The sequence below is a fragment of the Marmota flaviventris genome, chromosome 1 (genome assembly GCF_047511675.1).
Source record: "Marmota flaviventris isolate mMarFla1 chromosome 1, mMarFla1.hap1, whole genome shotgun sequence".
Classification (NCBI taxonomy): domain Eukaryota; kingdom Metazoa; phylum Chordata; class Mammalia; order Rodentia; family Sciuridae; genus Marmota; species Marmota flaviventris.
In genome coordinates this window covers 115,871,868-115,894,038 of record NC_092498.1, presented here as the reverse complement: position 1 = coordinate 115,894,038, position 22,171 = coordinate 115,871,868, and the positions used below count along the sequence as shown (strand labels likewise).

The 22,171-nt window shown below is 51.2% G+C and overlaps 1 protein-coding gene and 1 long non-coding RNA gene across 2 annotated transcripts in view; both read right to left on the bottom strand.

The window, feature by feature from the left end:
- Positions 1-715: 715 nt before the first annotated feature.
- Positions 716-2,478, bottom strand: LOC139704753 (uncharacterized). The gene is made up of 2 exons (XR_011706739.1): positions 1,825-2,478; positions 716-815 (listed from the first exon to the last, which is right to left on the bottom strand). It is a non-coding gene; the product is annotated as an uncharacterized lncRNA (long non-coding RNA).
- Positions 2,479-7,496: 5,018 nt separating this feature from the next.
- Positions 7,497-22,171, bottom strand: part of Tpst2 (tyrosylprotein sulfotransferase 2) — a 43,462-nt gene continuing 28,787 nt past the window's right edge. The window contains exons 3-7 of the mRNA XM_027955873.2: positions 19,915-20,835; positions 17,175-17,373; positions 12,692-12,742; positions 9,762-9,810; positions 7,497-7,991 (exon numbers count right to left, since the gene is read on the bottom strand). Of these exons, the coding sequence (XP_027811674.1) occupies positions 9,769-9,810; positions 12,692-12,742; positions 17,175-17,373; positions 19,915-20,756 (1,134 nt within the window). The 5' untranslated portion in view covers positions 20,757-20,835 and the 3' untranslated portion in view covers positions 7,497-7,991; positions 9,762-9,768. The remainder of the gene's footprint in view (positions 7,992-9,761; positions 9,811-12,691; positions 12,743-17,174; positions 17,374-19,914; positions 20,836-22,171) is intronic.

Below are 22,171 nucleotides of genomic sequence, written 5' to 3'. Positions count from 1 at the left end.
CTAGCCCCCACCCCCTTATTGGGAACTTGCATCCGCATATCAGAGGAAATGTTCAGCCTTTGGTTCTTTGGGATTGGTTTATTTCACTTAGCATGATAGTCTCCAGCTCCATCCATTTTCCAGCAAAGGCCATATTTCATTCTTCTTTAAGGCTGAGTAATATTCCATTGTGTGTATGTACCACATTTTCTTTATTCATTCATCTGTTGAAGGGCACCCAGGTTGGTTCTGCGACTTATTCTTAGATAGACATATTCTTTCTCTTCCTGTCTCATCACCTCTCTATCTCCGTCTCTCCCTAATCTTGGGTTAAACAGGGTTACCTTTCTTCCCCATCCTGGGCAGAGTTATCTGTCCTTCAGCACACACCAGACGAAGGAAGCAATTCAGATACTAGGTTGGCGCCAGATCTCAGAAATGATCATCTCCTAAATTAACATGTGAATTACCATCCCCCACAGAACAGTGGAATGTAGCCTTTGAGTCACCTCTTTAACCCCCCCACCCTTGACTGGCGGAATCACATCCTCTGGGACAGGAGTCCCTGTACTTCTCCTCCACTAGCAAAGCAATAAAGCTTCTTTTTCCTTTTTCTAAACGCAGTGTCCTCATTATTGCATTGGCATCAGGGACAAGAACTGAGCTTTTGGGAACTAATCTGGCACCCTAGGTGGGACCCAGGAGCAACTGTCTCTCCAGCTCCCTTGGGCAGGCCTGGCTTTCCAAGCAACCCCACTTCTGTGCTGAGGGTGTGAGGTGCTGCTGAACTGATTGAGAGACAACCACGGGAGAGTCGGCATCCCCGGGTTCAACCCCTGGTAAGAAAAAGAAAAAAAAAAAAAAAGATAATTTTCTTGTGTCTGTTAGGTCTTATACTTAGGGAGCTAAGTCTGGTTTTTTGTTTTGTTTTGTTTTTTGGTCCCGGGGGCACTTAACCATTGAGCAAATCTCCATCCCTTTTTATTTTTTATTTTGAGACAAGGTCTCATTCGTTACATTGCCTACGGCCTCACAACATTGGTGAGGCTGGCTTTGAACTTGCCATCCTCCTGCCTCAGCCTCCCAAGCCACTGGGATTACAGGTGTGTGCGACCACACCTAGCAGAGAAACTAATCTTAAAGGAATTAGGGTTCTACTTGTTTTTAAACCTTTTAAATGGTTTCTTAACTGGTTAAAAGAAGAACTGTTATTTAAGCTATAACATATAGTTGACACCCTAAATATTTGTAATTAGATATTATGTCTACATCTGAAAACTAGTTTTGTATAAGCTTTGTCTAGATGTTATGCAAAAGTTTGCTAAATGAATGTCTATGTGAGTTTACCTGCAAGATAACCAATAAGTGCTCTCTTTTATGTATAGCATCTATCATGGAAGGGTCACACCGCCCTTTGAAGACCTGTCATATCTGTTTGCTTTCACTAAGTCTATTTCTGATCACTAACAGTCTTTCCTAAATGCATAAGAGATTGAAGTCTCTCTTTTGTTTTTCGCTAGGACTGCTAACCCATGCAGCAGACCTGAGATTATTGTCACCTTAGACTATGGATTCTAAATTCACTTTAAAAGTTAAACTGAGGGCTGGGGTTGTGGCTCAGCAGTGGAGTGCTCGCCTAGCATGTGCTAGGCCCTGGGTTCAATCCTCAGCACCACATAGAAATAAGTAAAATACAAGGCCCACTGACAACCAAAAAGAAAAAAGAAAAAAAAAGCCAACCTGAGTGAGTAGGACATCTGTGTAATTGTGATACTAACTACTACTGGCTTCTTTGTATACTAGATGCATTCATGTTCAAGTATACGAGGATTTTAAAATGCAAACCTCGGGAGAGCACTTTTCCAAGTTGGTATTCTCCAAAAGAATATTCTCTGTAGCGTTAGTCTCCTTCAGGTTTCTACAAAAATAACAAATTTGATTTGCATTTATTCATATCACTGAATGTTTTATACCTGGATAAAGGTCACCTGTTGTCTTATTGACTTATTGTCATATATGAAATTTTGTGTGACTCTTTACACTGGGATGGGAATTCAAGTGTATTTTTGGAAGGTGGTAAGGAGAGACTAAATTGTTCAAAGGGTGACAATGTGGACGTGAAAACGTTCTGCCACCTTATCCACAGGAGGGAAGAGCTCTGTCAGCCTCTCTGATCATGTTTCTGGTGTAGCATTGTGTCGTTGACTGATGTTCAGATGGACTCAGGAGAGAACACGTGGAGACCTTGGTACAGTGATATTTTAAAGGGGGCAAAGATCAGATTCAGAAATGAAACACTTTAAGTTGTGTTCAGAAGATAAATTTTTGTTGTTGTTGTTATAAAAAGTTCTCAAGAGTGATCCCTAACAAATCTCAGCTGACTCTAACAGGAGACAGAAAAAGGGTCCATTTTGACCAATTTGGACTCCAACACTTGGCAAGGGAGTTTGACCAAAATGCAGCGATACATGGACATTTACAAGACAAGACAGTGGCCCTTCTACCTGAGATGCACATTTGTGTCAGTCTTCCTGAAAGTCAGTAAAACTGTCAGGCCATAAAGAAAGAGTTTTTACACAGGAGTGCCCGATAAATATCAAAAAAAGCTCTGCCAGTCACAAGTATGTTCTGCCTCAACCTGAGACCTGCAACAGGGGCCCACTTCACCTTTTGAATATAGCTCTGAGGATTTTTTTTTTTTCTTTTTCTGGTATTGGGGTTTGAACCCAGAGGCCCTCGACCACTGAGCCCCGTCCCCAGCTCTGTTTTTTGTTTTATTTAGAGACAGGGTCTCCGAGTTGCTTAGGGCCTCACTTTTGCTGAGGCTGGCTTTGCACTTGCAATCCTCCTGCCTCAGCCTCCCGAGCCTCTGGGATTACAGGCGTGCACCACTGCACTGGCCATCTGGGGCTTATTTTCAAAAAGGACACGTTTTCCTTTTCCTTTTCTCCCTCTCCTCCCCACCAACCTGGGGGCAGGGAACAAGATGATGGAGAGTTATTAGTGCTGCACAGGAAGACATCTGCCAGAGGATCTAGGAAGTGAATATCTCCCAAATTAACATGTGAATCCCAACACCCCATCAGGGTGCCCTGGGACCCCCTACCAGAGCACACCTGGAATGCAACCCTGGAAGACTTCCTTTGAAATCCCCCGTTCCTCCCAATGGGCACAATCACAGCCTCAGGGACAGGAGTCCCCTGTGATTCTCCTTTGCTAGCAAAGCAATAAAACAAGCTTTTCCTTTTTCTCAAACCATGGCCTTGAAGCCAGATTTAAAGTTAGGTAGTCAATGTAGTTAGATAAATCGGGTCTAATGCTGAGTGAAATCTAAAATGGAGACCATGCGGAGAATGACTCAGGGAAACACAGGACAACTCATGGAATGTTAATGAAGTCCCGAAAAGGCCCGAGGCCAAAGTCCACCTCAAAGAAATGTTAATGAACAGCCCCCAGCAAAAAGGTGCTGACTCAGAAGTCCTTCCTGACCAGATTACTTCTTTGGCCCACCTGTGTCCCACCCCTCGGGCCTTCCCACCTACATTCCATCACCAAAACTATAAAAAGGGGAGACAACACCCCTTCCACGGATTCCACCTCTTGGGTCCCCTTCTTTCTCCGGGAGAAGTCTTTTCTGCTGTCCTTTAATAAACTTCTAATTTCTACTCTGACCTTTGACCTTGCCTCGGCGTGCTTCTTTGGTGTTATTCTTCAACATTGGGGAAGCAAGAACTCGTCACGGGTCAACAGCGGTAACAGCCTCATCATTAAACCGGCATTGCTTGGCATCAGGGACAAGGCCGAGCTCCCGTCACAGACCCACGGGTGCTTCTTTCCTTTTGCTGCCCTCATCACTGTGAACTGCTGCTCTGACCCCCCTTCCAGAGTCTGCCTTCATCACCTCCAGCTCAAGAGGACAAGTTCATCCAAAATACCCTGACCGAGTGCTCCCGCTTACCTGGATGGCCACAAAAACTGCTCAACGGGGACAACTCATTACCGTGGCGGTTTCCACCTTGGAAAGTTAATACATCTGGGATAAATGGCAACACTGAGGGCCGAGAACAAGAAGGAGGCCGAAAGGTATAGAAAGAAAAGCAGTGGGGGAGGCAGGGCGGGGGGGGGGGCTCGTGAGAAATAAAGTCCAGTGGGTCATTTTCATAACATAGTATTTAGGCTGGGCGCAGTGGGCCTCGCATGTGATCTCAGCGGCTGGGGAGGCTGAGCAGGAGGATTCTGAGTTCAAAGCCAGCCTCAGCCACAGCGAGGCCCTAAGCAGCTCAGTGAGACCCTGTCTCTAAATAAAATATGAAATAGGGCTGGGGGTGGGGCTCAGGGGTCGAGGGCTCCTGAGTTCAATCCTTGGTACCAAAAACAATAATAATGATGATGATGATGATAATAATATAGTAATAGTATTCAGCCTTAATTGGGATATAAACATCCAATTGTAGCCATTTTTAACTCTAGTCCTTCCCTGTACCCATCCCAATTTTTAAAATTCGTTCTTCTTAGCTGTGTGACAGCAGAATGTATGCTGACACACTATGCACACGTGGAGTACAACTTCTTATTCCCCTGGTTGGACATGATGCAGAGTGACACTGCTTGTCATCATGTGCACATAGGAAAGTTCTGTCCGATTCATTCCCCGGTCTTTTCTATTCCCTCCCTCTCCCTCCTCTTCACGCCCCTTTGTCTGGACAATGAACTCCTATTCTTCCCTCCCCATTACTGTGTGTCAGCATCCCTACATCAGAGAGAGCATCGGGCCTCTGGTGATCTGGGATTGGCCTCCTTCACTAAGCATGATGTCCCCAGCCCACCCCAATTTTAAAATTAGCTAATGGGCTCCTCCTGTCAGGGCAAAGGGCAGGGCTGTCCCTCTTAGAGATCAAAGCAGGGGGCTGCCTCCTGTGAGGAGTGGAAGGCCCTGGGCCCATTGCACAAGGCAGTGCTCAGCTTGAAATGCTGAGCGACTTGGGATGGGAGAGGCCTGGGGAGGGGAGCAGAATCAACAGCTGCCAGCAGTTAACACCAGAGAGTGAAAATCCACAGCCCTGGACAGACAGGAGGCCAGAAGGAAGCGGCCACCTGGCCGACAGAGATAAACTGTGTGTGTGCCAAAGGTCCGGATCCACAGGGAGACTTTCCCGCTGCAAGAGAACCAACAGAAGTGGGGACAACTATAGGTATATATTTTTTTCTGTCTTTGGTACCGGGGATTGAACTCAGGGCCCTCGACCACTGAGCCCCGCCCCCAGCCCTATTCTGTATTTTATTTAGAGACAGGGTCTCACTGAGCTGCTTAGGGCCTCGCTGTGGCTGAGGCTGGCTTTGAACTCGTGATCTTCCTGCCTCAGCCTCCCCAGCTGCTGGGATCCTAGGCGTGCACGACCGCGCAGGCTAAAGGTATATTTCTTTAAATAACCCAGTGTTAGGTTCTCAGGCCAAAGTAACTCCACTTTGAAAAGCAGCACCTGCCCGCCCAGGCATGACCTTTCCTAACTACCGAAACCACCAAAGGCAGACAAGTAACAGTCACAGGAGCAGACGGGTTACTTTTTAACCACTCCATTGTACGTGACTGGATAGTTTGGACAGTTAAGAGGTTTTCCCGGCAGGCTGCTGCCCCTTGCAGAGGGCAGCCTGGGGAGATTCTCTGTCAACAAACCTTGCTCGACTCAGAGATGGGTCCCTTGTGGATATCTGTGCCAGCAACACCTCGATGATGATGGGGAAGATCGTGCACCCCAGAGTTCTCAGCCAAGGAGGGACGGGGGGATCTTGCTCTTTACAGGATAAAACACCGGCTGTCCCCAAACTGGGGGTCCCTGACACCACACCTGATCTTGCCAGGCCGTCATTAGAGCCTTGCTCTTTCCTCTTCCTGGGGTCTTTTGGTTCATCCTCTGGGCTTGGACAGGTGAGCGCAGGTCGCACGCCGCCCAGGAGCCCTCGCTCACCAAGCTCCGTTGGGTGCACGCCCTTCTGGCAGAAGTCAAGGGGGCCTCGCCCACCGTCCCCAGCACTGGGCTCCTTGTGGCACCGTAGTGTTTCAACCCAGCAGGAAGCACAGCCCTCGGGGCCCAGGACGTCACAGCCGGGCCTTCTGGGAAAGGGGGGAGCGTGAGCCAGAGCCCAATTCTCATGGTCAGAAAGATCCCAGACATGTGGCTCAGAGTGACGGGCACAGTGGGCTGAAGGGACAGGAAACAGGTGGGACACCCTCAGGTGACAGAGTGGGTCCTCTCAGAGTGGGCAGGGACAGCGTGCCCCTCCTGCACCCCAGTTTTATTGGGGATCCCAGAGAAGTTTCCAGAGTCCCACCCGGGCCCACCTTTTGTTTCTGAGTGACAGCAAGATGACATCAGACTTTCAAGTCCCTTCTGCCATGACAAATCTAGGTCACTCTGGCCCATGCTGACTGGTTCTAATTGGATTTTTTTTTTCTTTTTTGTACCAGGGATTAACCCCAAGGGTGCCTGACCACGGATCAACATCCCCAGCCCTTTTTATTCTGAGACAGGTTTCAATGGGTTGCTAACAGCCTTGTAAAACTGCGGAGGCTGGCCTCCAACCTGCCATCCTCCTGCCTCACCCTCCTGAGTTGCTGGGATGACGGGCGTGGGCCACCGCGTCCAGCTTCTGGTTGGATTCTTAACCATAGGATTTTGTAGATTTTGCGGTTAGGAGGGATTATCCTTATCGCCCTGAGTTTCAGGATTTGGTCCTTGAAAAGGGGTTACAAAGTTCTCCCCCGTCAGGGTCACCTGGGTTCCTCTTATTGTTGTTATTTGGGGTCTGCACTTCTCCTGAAGATAAAAGGCAGTTTGCTAAGGAATGTGACATGTCCTGTCTGCTTGGCCAGGCAGGGCTACGGGTAAATTGCTTCTTGGAAAAGAAAGGAGGTGGGGGTCAGCACAGTGGGCCCATTTTATGGAATTATTCCCTGACCTCATGTTTTCAGCACTCTCCTCTGTCCCTATCCAGGTGAGCTCCCTGGCCGGCAATGCCTCATCTCTGCTGTCACGCATCCTTACAGGGACAGTCGAGCAGGTGGTCTATTAAGACTGCGCAGGGAATCCCAGAGGCTCAGGAGGCTGAGGCAGGAGGATCTCAAGTTCAAAGCCAGCCTCAGCCACAGCGAGGCCCTAAGCAGCTCAGTGAGACCCTGTCTCTAAATGAAGTACAAACTAGGGCCGGGGATTTGGGTATGGGGCTCCGTGGTCGAGTGCCCCTAAGTTCAATCCCAGGTACCAAAAAAGACTCCGCAGGGCAGAGAGAAACAGCCTGGCCTCTGCTCTGTGTGGCTTTTCCCTGACCTGGTTTTTCTCTGGTATCTCACCCAACCACCAAGAATACGACAGTTCCTCTGAGTCCCAGCAAACCACTAGCCTGACATAGGGTGTTCAGCTGTCCCTTGTATGGACATGTTCTCCGGCTTCTGCTTGTCACCCATCTATGTGACAACTCAACGCAGGCACAGAAATCTGTTCACTTGGTGAAGTACGGCATTGACGAATGAGACTCTGATCACTTTATTCAAATAATTCTTTTTCTCTGTTAAACGGAGTAGAAGTGGGAGAGAAATCAAAGAAAGCCTCATATATTAAATTCTTAAATAGATTTTTTGAAATTCAAAGTAAGGGTGAAAAGGAAGAGGCACAGGTTGTAGATCTTGTCCCAACAAACAAAGCCACCGAGGCAGTTCTGCAAATGACAGAGGAGGACAGCAGATCCATTAAAAAAAAAAAAAAAAAAAAACAGGGAAAAATATAAAATACCTAAGTTCCAAAAGCCAGAGCACATCCACACTCTTGGCTCTGTGACGTCCAGAGAGTGTCAAGGGACAGTGTCAAAAGCTTCTGTTTTTGCAAACATATGCAATACATTCCTCCCTGGCAGTCCTGTTTTGGTGATTAATAGCAAGCAATATGCTTGGATTAGGGTCCGATTTCCACTCGAATGCGGCTTCTTCTTTTCTCGGCAACAAAGCCATTGGCAGAGATCTGAAAGGGAAGACTGCGTTGAGCCCAGAGTCACAGCCTGAAACAGAGGTTTTATATTTACACATGTGACTGTGAGAGGTGTGGTCCTCCTCCATGGCGTCAGAGTGCAAGGTTTATACATGCATCCCAGATGGCAGGAGAGGATTTGAGAACATTCCTTGGGTTCTCACCTGCATGTCAACCTGCACCCACCTGACCTCCAAGATCCACTTATTTATTTATTTGGAACCAGGGATTGAACCCACGGACGCTTAACCCCTGAGCCCCATCCCCAGCCCTTTTTGTATTTTATTTAGAGACAGGGTCTTGTTGAGTTGCTCAGGGCCTCGCTCAGTTGCTGAGGCTGGCCTTGAACTTATGATCCTCCTGCCTCAGCCTTGGGAGTGACTAGGATTACAGGTGTGGGCCACCACGCCTGGCCACTTTTCTTAATTATAAAGACCAAATAGCAGTGATTTGGGGATAGAGGCCAGGGAATGATGAGCATTTGTTCAAGGTGAACTCGGCCTGGGATTAGCTACTGCACCACGTATATAAACCCGGTTTCGTAAAAAAGGTCCAGGATTCTGCTAACGAATCCACAGGAAGTCAGCAAAGAGGCCTCGAGTTGGGAAGGCAGGGAGGGGAGCAGTTTTCAACGGGAAGGTTCTTCTCTGTCAAGTTAAACTCTGGGATCTTAGCACAACTCAAGATGGGACCTCTGAGGAGGACAGAGCCCCAGTGTCCCCAGCCGGGCAGGATGGTGTAAAGCAGACTTAGAGACACACTAATAAATATTCTGATTATTTAAAACTAGGATAAGATTAGTAAAATTAAAATGACAGGGAGGGCAGGAGGGGGTGTAGCTCAGTGGTAAAGCACTTGCCCAAAGCTGTGAAAAAAAAAAAGGAAAAGTACAAATTGGTCCTGAGTTCTCTGTGGGGTCCCCCTTGCTTTCCTTGAGCCACATTGGGGATGCTGGGGGCGGGGGCGTGTCGGGAGGCCAGCTCACTTGCTGGAGCCTGGACTCCCGTCCCAAGTTCATGGCGAGGGTCCACTGCTTTTACAGTTCTGAGCCTTCCCACCTGGGCCAGCTTCCCTGTCCCTCAGAGGTGGACACTGATGAGTCCCTACTCTCCAGATATGAGAAATGGAGGCCTAGAGAAGTTACGCCTGGTGTTCTCATAAACTGGGGTTTCCAAGTTCAAAATCCCTTTCCCTGCCCCTTAGCAAAACAAGGAAGGGTAACCATGCCCTGAAAATCACAAACTAAAGCACACACTGGGGGAGATGACTTCAGGGCGAATTCTGCCATTTGGTGGCCGTGTGGCCTTGGGTACCTCAAAGGCCCTCTCTGTGTCTGGGTTTTTCTCCTTGGTAAAAATGGTAGAATTGTGTCCCCTGCCTCCTAGGGCCACTGAGGATTAAATGAGGAACACAAAGACATACCTGGCCCGATGCCTTGGGTGTTATTTTAGAATGGAACTGCTTGTGACTATTATTAGATCGTTAATTGCTTTGGGCCAAACCCGGATGCCGGTTATGGTCCCTCCTACCCCCTCCCCAGGGCTGGAAGAACCCTCCCAGGGCTGGTTCAGCATGGATGCCTCCCTCCCCCATCCCTGATCCAGAGCTAGGAGACTAAGCCTCCCTTCTATAAATAGCTCCCCAGCCTGTCACCATGGAAACCTGGAGGGGGCTGGGTCAGCCCACCTTGGTGGACACTGCTCCCAGGGGATGGTGGCTCCTGAGCGGAGAAGCCTTGGAGCCCGGGGAAGTGGGCAGGCCTACCTGGAAATCACGAGCTTCCCAGGTGGGAAGAAGTGCTGTTCTGGTTCACCTGGGGGAAGACAGCAGGTGGGAAGGGGTCACCAGGTGGCCGGTGGCGTGAGGCCCACCCTGCAGCATCACTAGTCTCACACACACACACACACACACACACACAGGCTCTCAATTAATCCCCGCACACCCACTAGGTGCCAGGGCCTGTTCTCACGGAGTGCAGGGTCCCCTCTAGCAGGGGGCAGAGTCCCTCAGACACACATATATAAAGACAAACCCAGGTAACACCACAGGGCGTGGGGCTCAGGAAGGGGCTTCACCAGGCGACATCTGATCTGGGGGTGGTAGGTAGGTCTTTGTCCCTGTTCTGGTCACACAGCTCCCACCCTCCTTGGGATCTCCTGTATAACGAGTGCCCTGGTGGCTGCGGCCCTAACCGGCTTCGAGGGTGGTCGCCAGAAAGACCCAGCAGGAGGAGAGGGCTGGAGTTCCGAGCTGATCCCCAGGCTCCCGGGAGGTCAGAGGGGCTGGAGGCCAAGTTCACCACCGAGGGCCAGTGACTTCATCACGGAGCCTAGGTATGGGAATCGCCCTACCCACCCCAGTGACAGGGTTGGGGATTCCTGGTTGGTGACTGACAGCAGGCGTGGAAGCACCCAGGGCTGTGTGGACGGCATCACCCGCCACCAACATACAGCGGCCCTGACTCCTGCCAGCTTCTGCAACGCCCTGGATGGCGTGGGGACAACAGGGGAGGCCAGGCCAGAGAGCAGGGGTTGGACCCTTCCTATCTTCTCCTAATAGCAACCCACACCAGTCCCAGCTCTGCCAGCTGCCTTGGGCCTGCTCGGCGACGCTGCAGGGGACTGGACACCCACCCAGTTTTGTAAAATGTTATAAGTGTTCCTCAAGAGTTTGTAAAATACCACACCCTTCCACCCCCACGCTACTCCTTAAAAGTGAATTCTGAGTAGATGATGGGATGGACCCCTCGCCCCACAGATGCCCCACAGATGGCAGGCAACACCAGGGGGGTCTGGAGGCACGGGGTGGGGTGCAGGGGGAAAGCAGAGGCATGGTGTGCACGGACCTCATGGGGATGCCGCAGGAACCGGGGACGATCTTAAGGAAACAGCTAAGAGGTTTTGGCTCGTGCATTACAGAGAACACTGCGCAGCTGTCCCAGATGGTCAGAGTACAACTCAATAGATGGGGACCTGAAGATGGCCACGCTCGGCTCACACAATAGAACTGCAACTCATTTGCTTGAGCAAACAGAGGGCCATCTGCTAAAGCATCTGCAGCGGTGGGGAGAGTTTCAGGTGGTGGGTGACCCCCCACGTCTGTTTCCATTCCTTGTTCTTGCTTCATTTTTATTTTTTTACTTTTAGGTAGCAGGGATTGAACTCAGGGTTGCTTAACCACTGAGCCACTTCCCCAGCCTAGTTTTATTTATTTTTTATTTTGAGACAGGGTCTTGCTGAGTTGCTTAGGGCCTCCCTAAGTTGCTGAGGCTGGCTTTGAACTCGTGTCCTCCTGCCTCAGCCTCCCAAGCTGCTGGGATGACAGGCGTGAGCCCCAGTGCCGGGCTCGCTTCATCATTTGGGTTGAAAGGAACAGTACATAGTGCTCGCTAGTTCTGGCCACACTGCTCACAGTGGCAAGTTCAGATCTGTGACCCTCAGGGAGCCTGCAGGACCCGCTCCCCAAACATCCGGGAAGTGCTCAGGCTGTGGCTCCCCCGCAGGCGCTCAGCCCTCATTCATTAGATAATTAAAGCGGACCGCCATAGGGCGGGTTAGTCTTTATTTTGCCAAATTAAATAAAACACACACACAAACTAAAACTAGTAATTTTAGCAACACTCCTTCACTTAAATGTGGGTATTTTCACCAATAAATTATAAGCCTGGTAATTCTCAGGAAGGCGCCATTAGTGACTAACAAGACGCCTTTGTTTTGAGTACAACCCAAATCTTTGTTTTACTTTCCTTATCCAAGATACTTAGGCATCTGACATTTTCACCCGAAACTCCAGAAACACACTGTGATTTATGTTTGTTGCACTATGTGAAGATTTGAGAGGTCCCTTGGGGACTCGGAACTGAGACTTCCCAGGATTTCTGAGCTGGCCTGCGTGGCTCACGTCATGAAGTGATCGGTGGTGGGCGAAACGTCACCCACCAGCGACACTTTCCACCCTGGATATCATCCATGTTTGTGGTGTTCAGATCACAGAAGCTCTGTGTCAAACACGCGTGCAGTGTGTGTTTTTAAACAACTTCATGACAGTTGGAACACGTGGGATAGCGCGTGTGGACAGGGGAAAGCCCTTTCAACCCCACCGGGTCTCTAAGCTGCTCTGGGTGACACAAGTCACACCTGGGGAGACGGAGTTAATAGGTGTCAAAGAGGTGGCACTGCCACACCAGAACAGCAGCTCCAGTGGTAAAGGGCTGTCCCTGCTGTGTGCTGAGGCCCGTCCCTTCTCACAGTGACATAAAGCAAGGACCACCCCTGCAGATATGCCAGGGATGCCTGGGAGACCGTCACAGGGACGCAGGAGTGGGCGCATCTCCATTTGCACAGACACATGCATTGTACGACCCTCGCACACCTCTCTCTCTCTCTCTCTCTCTCTCTCTCTTTGGGGGGGCATGGAGGAAAATCCCCCCCACGCTGTCTGGAACCCCTGCCTTCAATCAGATGAGAGGGACGCGCCACAGCAGGTCCCCACAGGCCCTCCACGGCACTCACGGCGCGGCGAGGGTGGCGGGGGTGCGATGGGCCCCAGCTGCATCAGTCCCTCTGCCCACCCGTCCCCACCCGAGTTTGTGATGGGGAGACCTTCAGCGAGGAGTAGGGACGTGTCCACGGGCACACACAAGCTAGTGGCCCAGCCGGGAAAACAGAACTCGGGGTGGCCCCAGGGTTTCTAACCTGAAAATATCCCTTCAGATTGGCTGGTGTTTTGTAGTCCCCTTTCAAGACCTAGGGAGAGAAAAGCAATGTCACCACGGTGGAAATGACCGAGGGGCACGGTCGGGCCCATCCCTCCATCTGCCCTCACCCATCTTCCCCATCCACCCACCCACCAATCAATGTGCCCTTCCCTCTATTCCTCCTCCTCCCCCCTCCTCTCCCCACCCACCACCTGTCCGTCCATCCATCCACCTGTCCATCCAACTGACATTTACTGAGCTCCTCATATCCCAAGCACTGGAGGCACAACATTAGCCAGAGGATTGAGATTCTTGTTCTCAGGGAACTTCCCGTGCCAAGGTGGCACTACAGATGATACCCAGTAACAGCCAACACAAACAAGGACACAAGGAGCCCCCAGAGTCACCCCGAACAAAGTGGCTAGGAGTGACCCGGGGAGCTATTTTTTTTTTGGATACCAGGGGTTGAACCCAGGGGTGCGTAACCACTGAGCCCCATCCCCAGCCCTTTTTTATATTTTTATTTAGAGACAGGGTCTGGCTGAGTTGTGTAGGGCCTCACTAAGTGGCTGAGGCTGGCTTTGAACTCGTGATCCTCCTGCCTCAGTCTCCAGGCCACTGGGGTGACAGGCGTGCGCGCCGCCCCTGGCTGTGTGAGTGTACCCTAATGAAGTGCCTAGGGAAGGCAGACCCACGGACAGTGAGGGTAGATTAGTCGCCTGCAGCTGAGATGGGAGCGGGCTGAACTGTGAACGGGCACCTGGGAATGCTTGGTGTTCTGCCCACAACTTTATAAATCTGCTAAAACAGTCGCGCATTATGATCAGTGAATCTTATGGTACTTCAGTTATGCCTCAGAAGAAAAAAGAAAGAAAGAAACATAATGTGAATCAACTATGGAACTTCTAAGTTTTCTTCTTCTTCTTCTTCCTCCCTCCCTCCCCCCTCCCCCCCTCCTTTATTATTATTATTTTTTTTAGTTCTGGGCTGAACCCGGGAGCTCTCCCACTGAGCCCCATCTCCCCTCCTTTTTATTTTGAGGCAAGGTCTTGCTGAGTTGCCGAGGCTGCCCCTGACCTTGTCCTCCCACCTCTGCCTCCCGAGTACCTGGGATGGCAGGCATGTACCACCAAGCCTGGCACCACGTCCAGTTCCCTAGTGGCCACGGGAGCCCATTTCATCTCAGACCTAGAACCTGAAAAACCTTAGCTGGAGCATCAAGTATACTCCTGATGGGGACCCTGACACCACGTTTGAAGCTGGGCGCGGTGGCCCACGCCTGTCATCCCAGCGGCTGGGGAGGCTGAGGCAGGAGGATGGTGGGGTCAAAGCCAGCCTCAGCAATTTAGGGAAGTCCTAAGCAACTCAGCGAGACCCTGTCTCTAAGTAAAATACAAAAAGGGCTGGGAAGGGGGCTCAGTGGTGAAGTGACCCTGGGTTCAATCCCCAGTATCAAAAAGAAAAATAAAAGAAAAAAAGATCCCCATTTGAATATTCATTGTGCTCGCAGAATTGAACACTTGGGATTTATCAGGTTAAAACATACAATGAGACCGGGGAACTACTGCTAATAACACCTTTTATTTAACCCGGTGTATTGAAAATATGACGTGCTCTATACAGAATGAGTCAGTGAGGGCGCTCACAGCCTTTCTTTTGTCCCAAGACTTCAAACTCCAGTGTGGACTTTGTGCCTACAGCACCCCTCAATTCCGACGAGTCTCAGGCCACAGGACCCATCAGAGCCCGTGGCTGCCGGTGGCTATGAAGGACAGCATCAGGGCCAGACGATCTTATCAGCACTGGGCCTTTCCTCACCAGGACCTGGCCGTCTGCAGCGCGCTCGCTCACACGCCGCTGTTCATGAGGGGACTTCAGAGACAAGACCACCGTGAAGAACAGCTGGGGCTGGGGCTCAGTGGTACAGCGCTCGCCTAGCACGTGTGAGGCCCTGGGTGCCATCCTCAGCACCACAGAAAGATAAGTAAATAGTAAATAAGTAAAGGTATCGTGACCACCTACAGCTAAAAAAAAAAAATAAATAAATAAATAAATAAAAGGATACAGCTGGGTGTCTGGCCCTGGCTGGGACTTGTAGACCCCCAGGGAAGCAACCTCTGTGCAAGAAATCCTGGGACATCTTCTATTTTATAAAAACAGAAAAGCTCCAAAGAGCGGATCCTAGCCACCAGTGCTCATGAGAATCATTTATATCTAATAAAATACACAAAGTCCAGCCTTTGTGCCGCACAGTCAGGGCCAAGCCAGGAGCCACCCTTTTTTTTTTTTTTTTGGAACTGGAGATTGAACCCTGGGACACTTAACCACTGAGCCACATCCCCAGCTTTTTTTTTTTTTTTGTATTTCACTTAGAGATAGGATCTTGCTGAGTTACTTAGGGATTTGCTAAGTTGCTGAGGCTAGCCTCGAACTTTCAATCCTCCTGCCTCAGCCTCCCGAGCTGCTGGGATTACAGGTGCACACCATCACACCTGGCAAAGGCTTTCACCTTTTAAAGAGACCCCAGAGGAGCTAATGCTTCCTCCTGCTCCAGTCCCCACTTCTAGGAAGCACAGGGGGTCTGTATTTCAAGATCATCGCCATACTCTTCTTTATAACTCAGTCAATAATTACAACTATGGCAAAATGGCACCTCATTTTATGTATGTATGTATGTATTTTGCAGCACCAAGGACCGAACCCTGGGCCTGGTGCATGCTAGGTAAGCACTCCACGTCTGAGCTGCACCCCCAGCCCATCCTATTTTAATTGGCATATAATAATAACGTGTACTTATGGGGTACAGTTTAATGTCTTGACAGTTGATTTTTTTGTCATGAGGTAGAACATGTGTATGGAAAAGTACATGAAGACATGGGTAGGGTTTAAATGAAGTCTAATTAAATGGTAATAAAAAATTAAAAAACAAAATAAAAGTCAATAAGGGCTGGGGCCGTAGTTAAGTTAAAGAGCGCTTGCCTAGCATGCGTGAAGCACTGGGTTCAACCCTCAGTACCACGTAAAAATAAATAAAATAAAGGCATGCTGTCCTTCAACAACTACAAAAAAAATTATTTTAAATAAAAAATCAATCAAGAAATATTCATAACAAGAAAATAATAAAAATGCACCATATCCAGTGGTGAGAGTCTACCATGCAGTACAGGCTGGCTACGTTCACTGGATCTCTGAGTTTTTCTGTAAATGTTTTGCAAAATCAAGTGAAGTTGGGGAGAAGGAATTCGCACACCCTAGGAGCCCCACAGATGGGTTTATACTTTGGATTTCAAGAGCAGAAAGTCTAGAGATCAGTGTTAGTAAACTGCTCCTTGTTGAAAACAGAAATTAAGCCAGGTGTGATGGCGCACGCCTGCAATCCCAGAGGTTTGGGAGGCTGAGGCAGGAGGATCGAAAGTTGCAGGCCAGCCTCAGCAACTTAGGAAGGCCCTGAGCAACTCAGCGAGACCCTGTCTCTAAATAAAACATAAAAAGGGCTGGGGACTTTGACTGTGGCTTGGTGGTTGAGTGCCCCTGAGTTCAATCGCTGGTACCAAAGGGGAAAAGAAGAGGGGCGGAGGGGGGGAGAGATTAGCAAGAACTGAGACACTGAAGACTCTTAGTACAAGCTGGGCGTGGGGTGCACCTATAGTCCCAGCTACTTGGGAGGCTGAGGCAGGAGGATTGCTAGAGCCCAGGAGTTCAAGGCCAGCCTGGGCAACTAAGTGAGACTCAATCAATATAAAATTTTAAAAAGGGTGGTTCGCAGTAGAGCAAGTAAGTGCAAGGTCCTCGGTTAAATCCCCAGCACTGCCAAAAAAAAAGAAAAAAGAAAAAAAAAAAAACAGAAAAGAAAAAAGAAAAAAAGGAATTTAAGTAGCTGTAAACTCACGTGTTGAGAAATCAACATTAGACCTTACGGGACAATAAAGGGACCCGTAGTTTATCTGTTTATGCCCACTCAACAAAGACTTGACGTGCTACACAAACAGCCGGGAAACAGGAAGGGAAGGGCGAGGAAGTGGAGAAATGAGAGGCAACCAGCTCACAATTGCGTCAGCTCTCAGCTGCAGGATGGGAGAAGGGCTCCCATTTGGGGTTTTTGTTGCTGTTGTAGTTTTGGTACCAGGGATTGAGCCCAGGGGTGCTTAACCACTGACCACACCCTGAGCCCCCCACTTTTTTTTTATTTAGAGACAAGATCTTGCTAAGTTGCTGAGGCTGGCCTTGGACTTGCAATCCTCCTGCCTCAGCCTCCCCAGTCACTAGGATCACAAGATGGTGCCACAGCGCTTGGCTTTACCGGTTGGTTTTGAGCTTCCCTGCAGCCCAAGCAAAAATGGAAATACAAGCAGTCATGAATTCACCACGTCCCTAGACAGAAACAAGCCAGAGCTCAGGAATCACGAGAGAAGTGCCTCCTCAGGGGACTGGCGCCCCCACTCCTGCGGAAGCCCGGGAGCGGTCTCCACCAGCACACTCACCCGCTGCGTGTTGTTGATGACGATAGGGTCGGGGTCGCCGTAGTTGGGTGGGTTTGCATACGGGTCATAGCCCAGCCGGGCCAGCATAGGGGCGATCCGGGCCATGTCCCTCACCACGTCCCGGGGGATGTGGCCGGTCCACTTGGAGAGCGCTTCCAGGTTCACAGGCTTGATGACCTGGTCCGTGGACCGCTCGATCCTGGGGGAGGACAGTCTGGTCAGGGCAGGGGCAGGCGCCCTGCTCGGCCACTCTGGGGAGCAGGAAAGGGTGAGAGGGCCGGGCTCACAGCCACCTCTGCCCCCTCGACTGCGAGCCTGCAGACCCGTGGCCTCACACCTCTCTGTGCAACGGGCAGGGCGTGTGGCGGGAGGCGGAAGAAAACAGCAGTGCATACCTTTGGTGCATAAATCCTGCTTCCTTGATCTCTCTAACATCTATTTATTTATTTGTTTGTTTTTGCAATGCTGAGAGTTGAACCCTGAGGCCTTACACATGCTCTGCAAGCACTACCGAGATGCATCCCCAGCCTTTCTACGACTTTTAAAAATTAATGTTTATGTCTATGACTAACACGCGTATTTTTTCCCTTAAATAAAAAATAATAATAATAATAAAAAAAAGATCGAACACTAAAGGTAAAGCTAAAAATGCCCCCAGTCAGAGCCTCATACTGGTGCTAGTCTTCGCTATTTGGAGTACACCCTTTCAATTCTTTCTCTGAACTTTTAAATAGAGTGGTTAAGAGCTGGCTCAGGGACAGACTTATGGTTCAAATGTCAGCTGTATCAAAAATGGCTGTGTGGCATTGGCAGAGTTACCGCACCTCTCTGAGTCTCAATTTCCTCATTCATAAATGGGAATAATAATAGTATGCACCTCACTGCGCTATTCTGAAGAATAAATTAATTGATACGAAGTTAGTTCTTAATAGAGTATATGGTTATCAATACAGGTTAGCTCTCTCTGACACACAGGGGAAAGTTATGATTTTTGTTTGCTGTTTTTAAAATAGAAATGACCAATGCATATGCATTGCTCTACAACTTATTTTTCACCTGATGCTTCATTCTTTTTACTGGCTAAGTAGCATTCCACAGTCGGAACAAGCCACAGCTTATTCTGCCCCCTCCCTTGAAGATGAACACTCAGGTTGTTCTCAATTTTTTGCTCTTATAATAACCCAACCATTATCTCCTACACGCTCCTGACTCTCCTGGCAATAGGTCTGCCAAGTCATCAGAACACAAAGATCTCACCAGTTACAATTCCAAGGCCTTGTGGGATGGGGGGTGGGGAACCCGTAGGATCAAAGGCACATTTCTAGATACTTCCACCTCAACTAAGAGATGGAGTGAGGAAGAGGACAGAAAGATGTAGCAAAAGGAAGGCAGGACTGGGAGCAGAGAGAGAAGAGGAAGGTGAGGGTGTGGGCTGGAGGGAAGAACCTTCCTTTGGCCTCTGGACCTCCACCTAAACCTCATCAACCAGGATGCCAGAGGCCACAAATATGCACATGGCGTTTGCTTCGACCTTCATGTCTGCAGGACTTCAGAGCACGGAACTAACTCAGATACATCCCAGAACATGAATGGGAATGATACTTGATAATATCAATAAGACTGGGACTAACCAAGTACCCAACAATAGGGGATGTTACACAGAACATGTCATCTATAGTGGAATATTACTCAGCCATTCAAAATAATGGCACAGCAGAGTTCTGGGTGCCATGGGTAAGTGGTCCCATATATAAGCAGAAAAGAAGAACGTGTTCAACAGGATTCCAGTTGTCTGCCCTAAAAAGGACCAACAGACACAGGAAGCCCTTTCTGTTTGTTGCATATTCCTGATTTTCTACAATAAACAGTACTCCTGTGGCGATCTGATCTTTTTATCCCATCACCTACAAAATCCCAGCCCTGCTCCAACCAGCGGAGCCCTGGCTCACGGTCACCCGCTGCATCTGAGAAGCTGCTGCAAGCTCGGCTCCAGACCCTAGAGCAGTGGGGACAGAGCCAGCAGGGACCAGCCAGCAGACCTGGGTTCCATCCCAGCCCAGGGTCGCTGGCTGTGTGCCCTCGGGCCTGTGACTTCTCTCTGCCGTCCACATAGACGGGGATCAGGGCAGTTCCCAAATCCTGCCCATGGGGATCAAAGGAGACCAGGCCTGTTGGGGGCTTCATGTGATGTTGACACATCGCAGGCACTCACTGAATGGTAGTGACAGTGAGTCTCATGACAGTACCCAACGTGTCTTAACCTATCACATGCTCACAGGTGGCTGCAAGACAGATGATACTCCCCCTGTTACAGGTGAGTAAACAGAAGCGCAGAAAGGTTGAGTCACTTTCCAAGGTCACACAGCTAGGAGGTGGCAGAGCTGGGGTTTGAACCCAGACAGCCTGGTTCTAGAATCTGTGTCCTTACCGTGCCTGGCCTTTTCCTCTAGTGCCCCAGTACAAAGCGTAATAAAGTTTGCTGATTCTCCTGGGAAAAAAGAGTGACTGTCCCCCACACCTCCTTTTTTTCTTTTTCTTTTTTGAGAATGAAGAGGGCTGAGAGCAAGGGCAACCTAGTCAATGTCAGAGCTACGAGGTGGGAGATCCAGGGCAAGGCTCTGCTCTTAGCCAGATCTCCCCCCATTATAACAGAGGGGCTGAGGCTCAGGGAGGTGCAGAGACTTGCCCAAGGCCACACAGCTCAGGAGAGGCAGAGCCACCTTCCCGCGGCTGCACTCACTTGGACAGGGAGACGCCGCCCGGCTTGCCGATGAGGTCTTCGTGGTGCAGCACGGCGTCGCTCCAGGCGATGCCCAGGAAGTCCAGGATGAGCTGGAGGGAGCGGCGCGGGTGCAGCACCAGCTGCTCGTAGTACACGGGCAGGCACTTGTCCCTGCCCACCTCCATGCACTGGGAGTACATCACCTCGATGGCCTTGTTCCACTTGGTCAGGCAGTCCCGGTAGCTGCTGAGGTCGAAGCCCGCGATGGTGACCTTGCGCGTGATCATGGAGTGCACGGACGCGCGGCCGTCCCGCACCATCAGGAGGAACTTGGAGTTGGGGAAGAGGCGCGACAGGTAGACGGAGGACTTGAGCGTGAAGGGGTCCTTGTTGCACAGCACGCGCGCCGGCTCCCCGTGCTTGGCGATCACCTCCAGGATGAAGGCCTGCATGGCGGCGTCCAGCACCTCGTCCGTCACGCCCGCCTCGTCCAGCCGCAGCTTCTCGCGGCCGGACTTGGACCAGGACTGGCGCATGGCCAGCACGCGCGGGATGATGCGCGTCTCCTCGCCGCAGCGCACCTCGGGGTGTGCGTCCAGCATGGCGCGCATCAGCGTGGTGCCGCTGCGGGGCACCCCGCCCACGAAGATGAGCGGCATGGCCCGGCCATAGCGGTACTCCACGCGGTCGGCGCCCACCATCACCAGCTCCTCCTGCTCCCGCCTCATGGCCCGCGGCGGGCTGCGCTGACCGGCCAGCACCGCGCGGCACTCCAGCGCCTGCTGGCCCAGCTGCACGGCCAGCACCAGGGCCAGCGCGCAGCCCGCCGCCACCAGCGCCCGGCGCACCGACAGGCGCATGCTGGGCCGCGGGCGGGGCAGGCCCGGCCTGGGGGGCCGCTTCAGCGCCAGGTCAGCCGGCGGCCCGCCGAGCCTGCATCTGGGGAGAGAGGGGCACCACCGTCAGCGAGCCCTGTCCACTACAAGTGGTGGCTCTCAACGCGGCGTCGGGACCTAAAGGCAGAACTCCTAAACCCAGTGTGTTCTCTCCGCCCAAGGGAAGAGCTGTCACCCCGAGGGAGCCCACGGACCCAAAAGGACCCAAAAGTCCAGGCCTGACTGCCTGGACTCCAATCCTCCCTTCACTTCCCGACGTTCCGCTGTCTCCATCCGCAGATAGGCAGTGAGGACCTCTGTAAGGGTTACTGTGGCCGCGCAGGTGGCCCGCGCCTGTCACCCCTGCTGCTGGGGAGGCTGAGGCAGGAGGATCGCGAGTTCAGAGCCATCCTCAGCCACAGCGAGGCCCTAAGCAGCTCAGGGAGACCCTGTCTCTAAATAAAACACCAAACAGGGCTGGGGACGGGGCTCCTGGGGGAGGGCCCCTGGGTTCAATCCCTGGTACCCACCTCCCCAATAAAATTTACTGTCAAAACCAGAACATTTACTCCCAGAATATGACCACACACTCGCAGCACCTCTGGTCCCAGGGTGCGGGGCCTCCTGTCAGCTCTGTCCACCGCCATCTCTCCCCCAGCTGTGCACAGGGCTGTGCATCTAGGAGCTGCTCACTAAACCCTTCTGGACTGGGCAGGGCCTGGACCCGGCCAGGTGCAAGCCATGGAATCCCCATCGTAGGGAGGGGAAACTGGGGCCCGAGGGGCTGCCCCAGCTGTGAGTCTGGGGAGCAGCCAAGCAGGGCTCAAGCTCACACCCAGCCCAGGAGGCTTGGCCTTCAATCCAGATGACCATGCTCTGCCCAGGGGTTCCAGGCAGAGGAACAGAGCGTGCCAAGGCCCTGCGGTGGGAGTGGGTGGAGGGAATCTGAGGGGAGCTGCGGGCTGGAGAGCAGGATGGGAGGTGTGGGCGGGCAGCAGCCAGAGGGGGCCTGCAGGGTACAGTGGAGGCCAGGGCCAGTCAGGAGGCTCCGGGGTGATGGTTTCCCCATATGCCCCTCCCACCCCTTTCCACAATCAAGGAACAGAGTGGGTTCCAGGACATTCAGAGTTGGGGGGCCTGGGCTGGAATCCCAACTTAGCCCCTTCCTGGCTGTGTGAGGTGGGGCAACAGACTTAACTGCTCTGAGCCTCATCTGTAAAATGGGCCTCAAAGTGTCAGCCTGAGAGGGCCACTGAGGACGGTCAGGACCCTCCACCTGGCAGGCATCCAAGGTGGCACAGAAGCAGCTTTCCAGAGCCTACTCACGCCTTCTCCCGTGATCCCTGGCTGTTCGGTTATTCCAGCTTTTAATGAGCACCTATTTGTACCAGAAGTTGGCC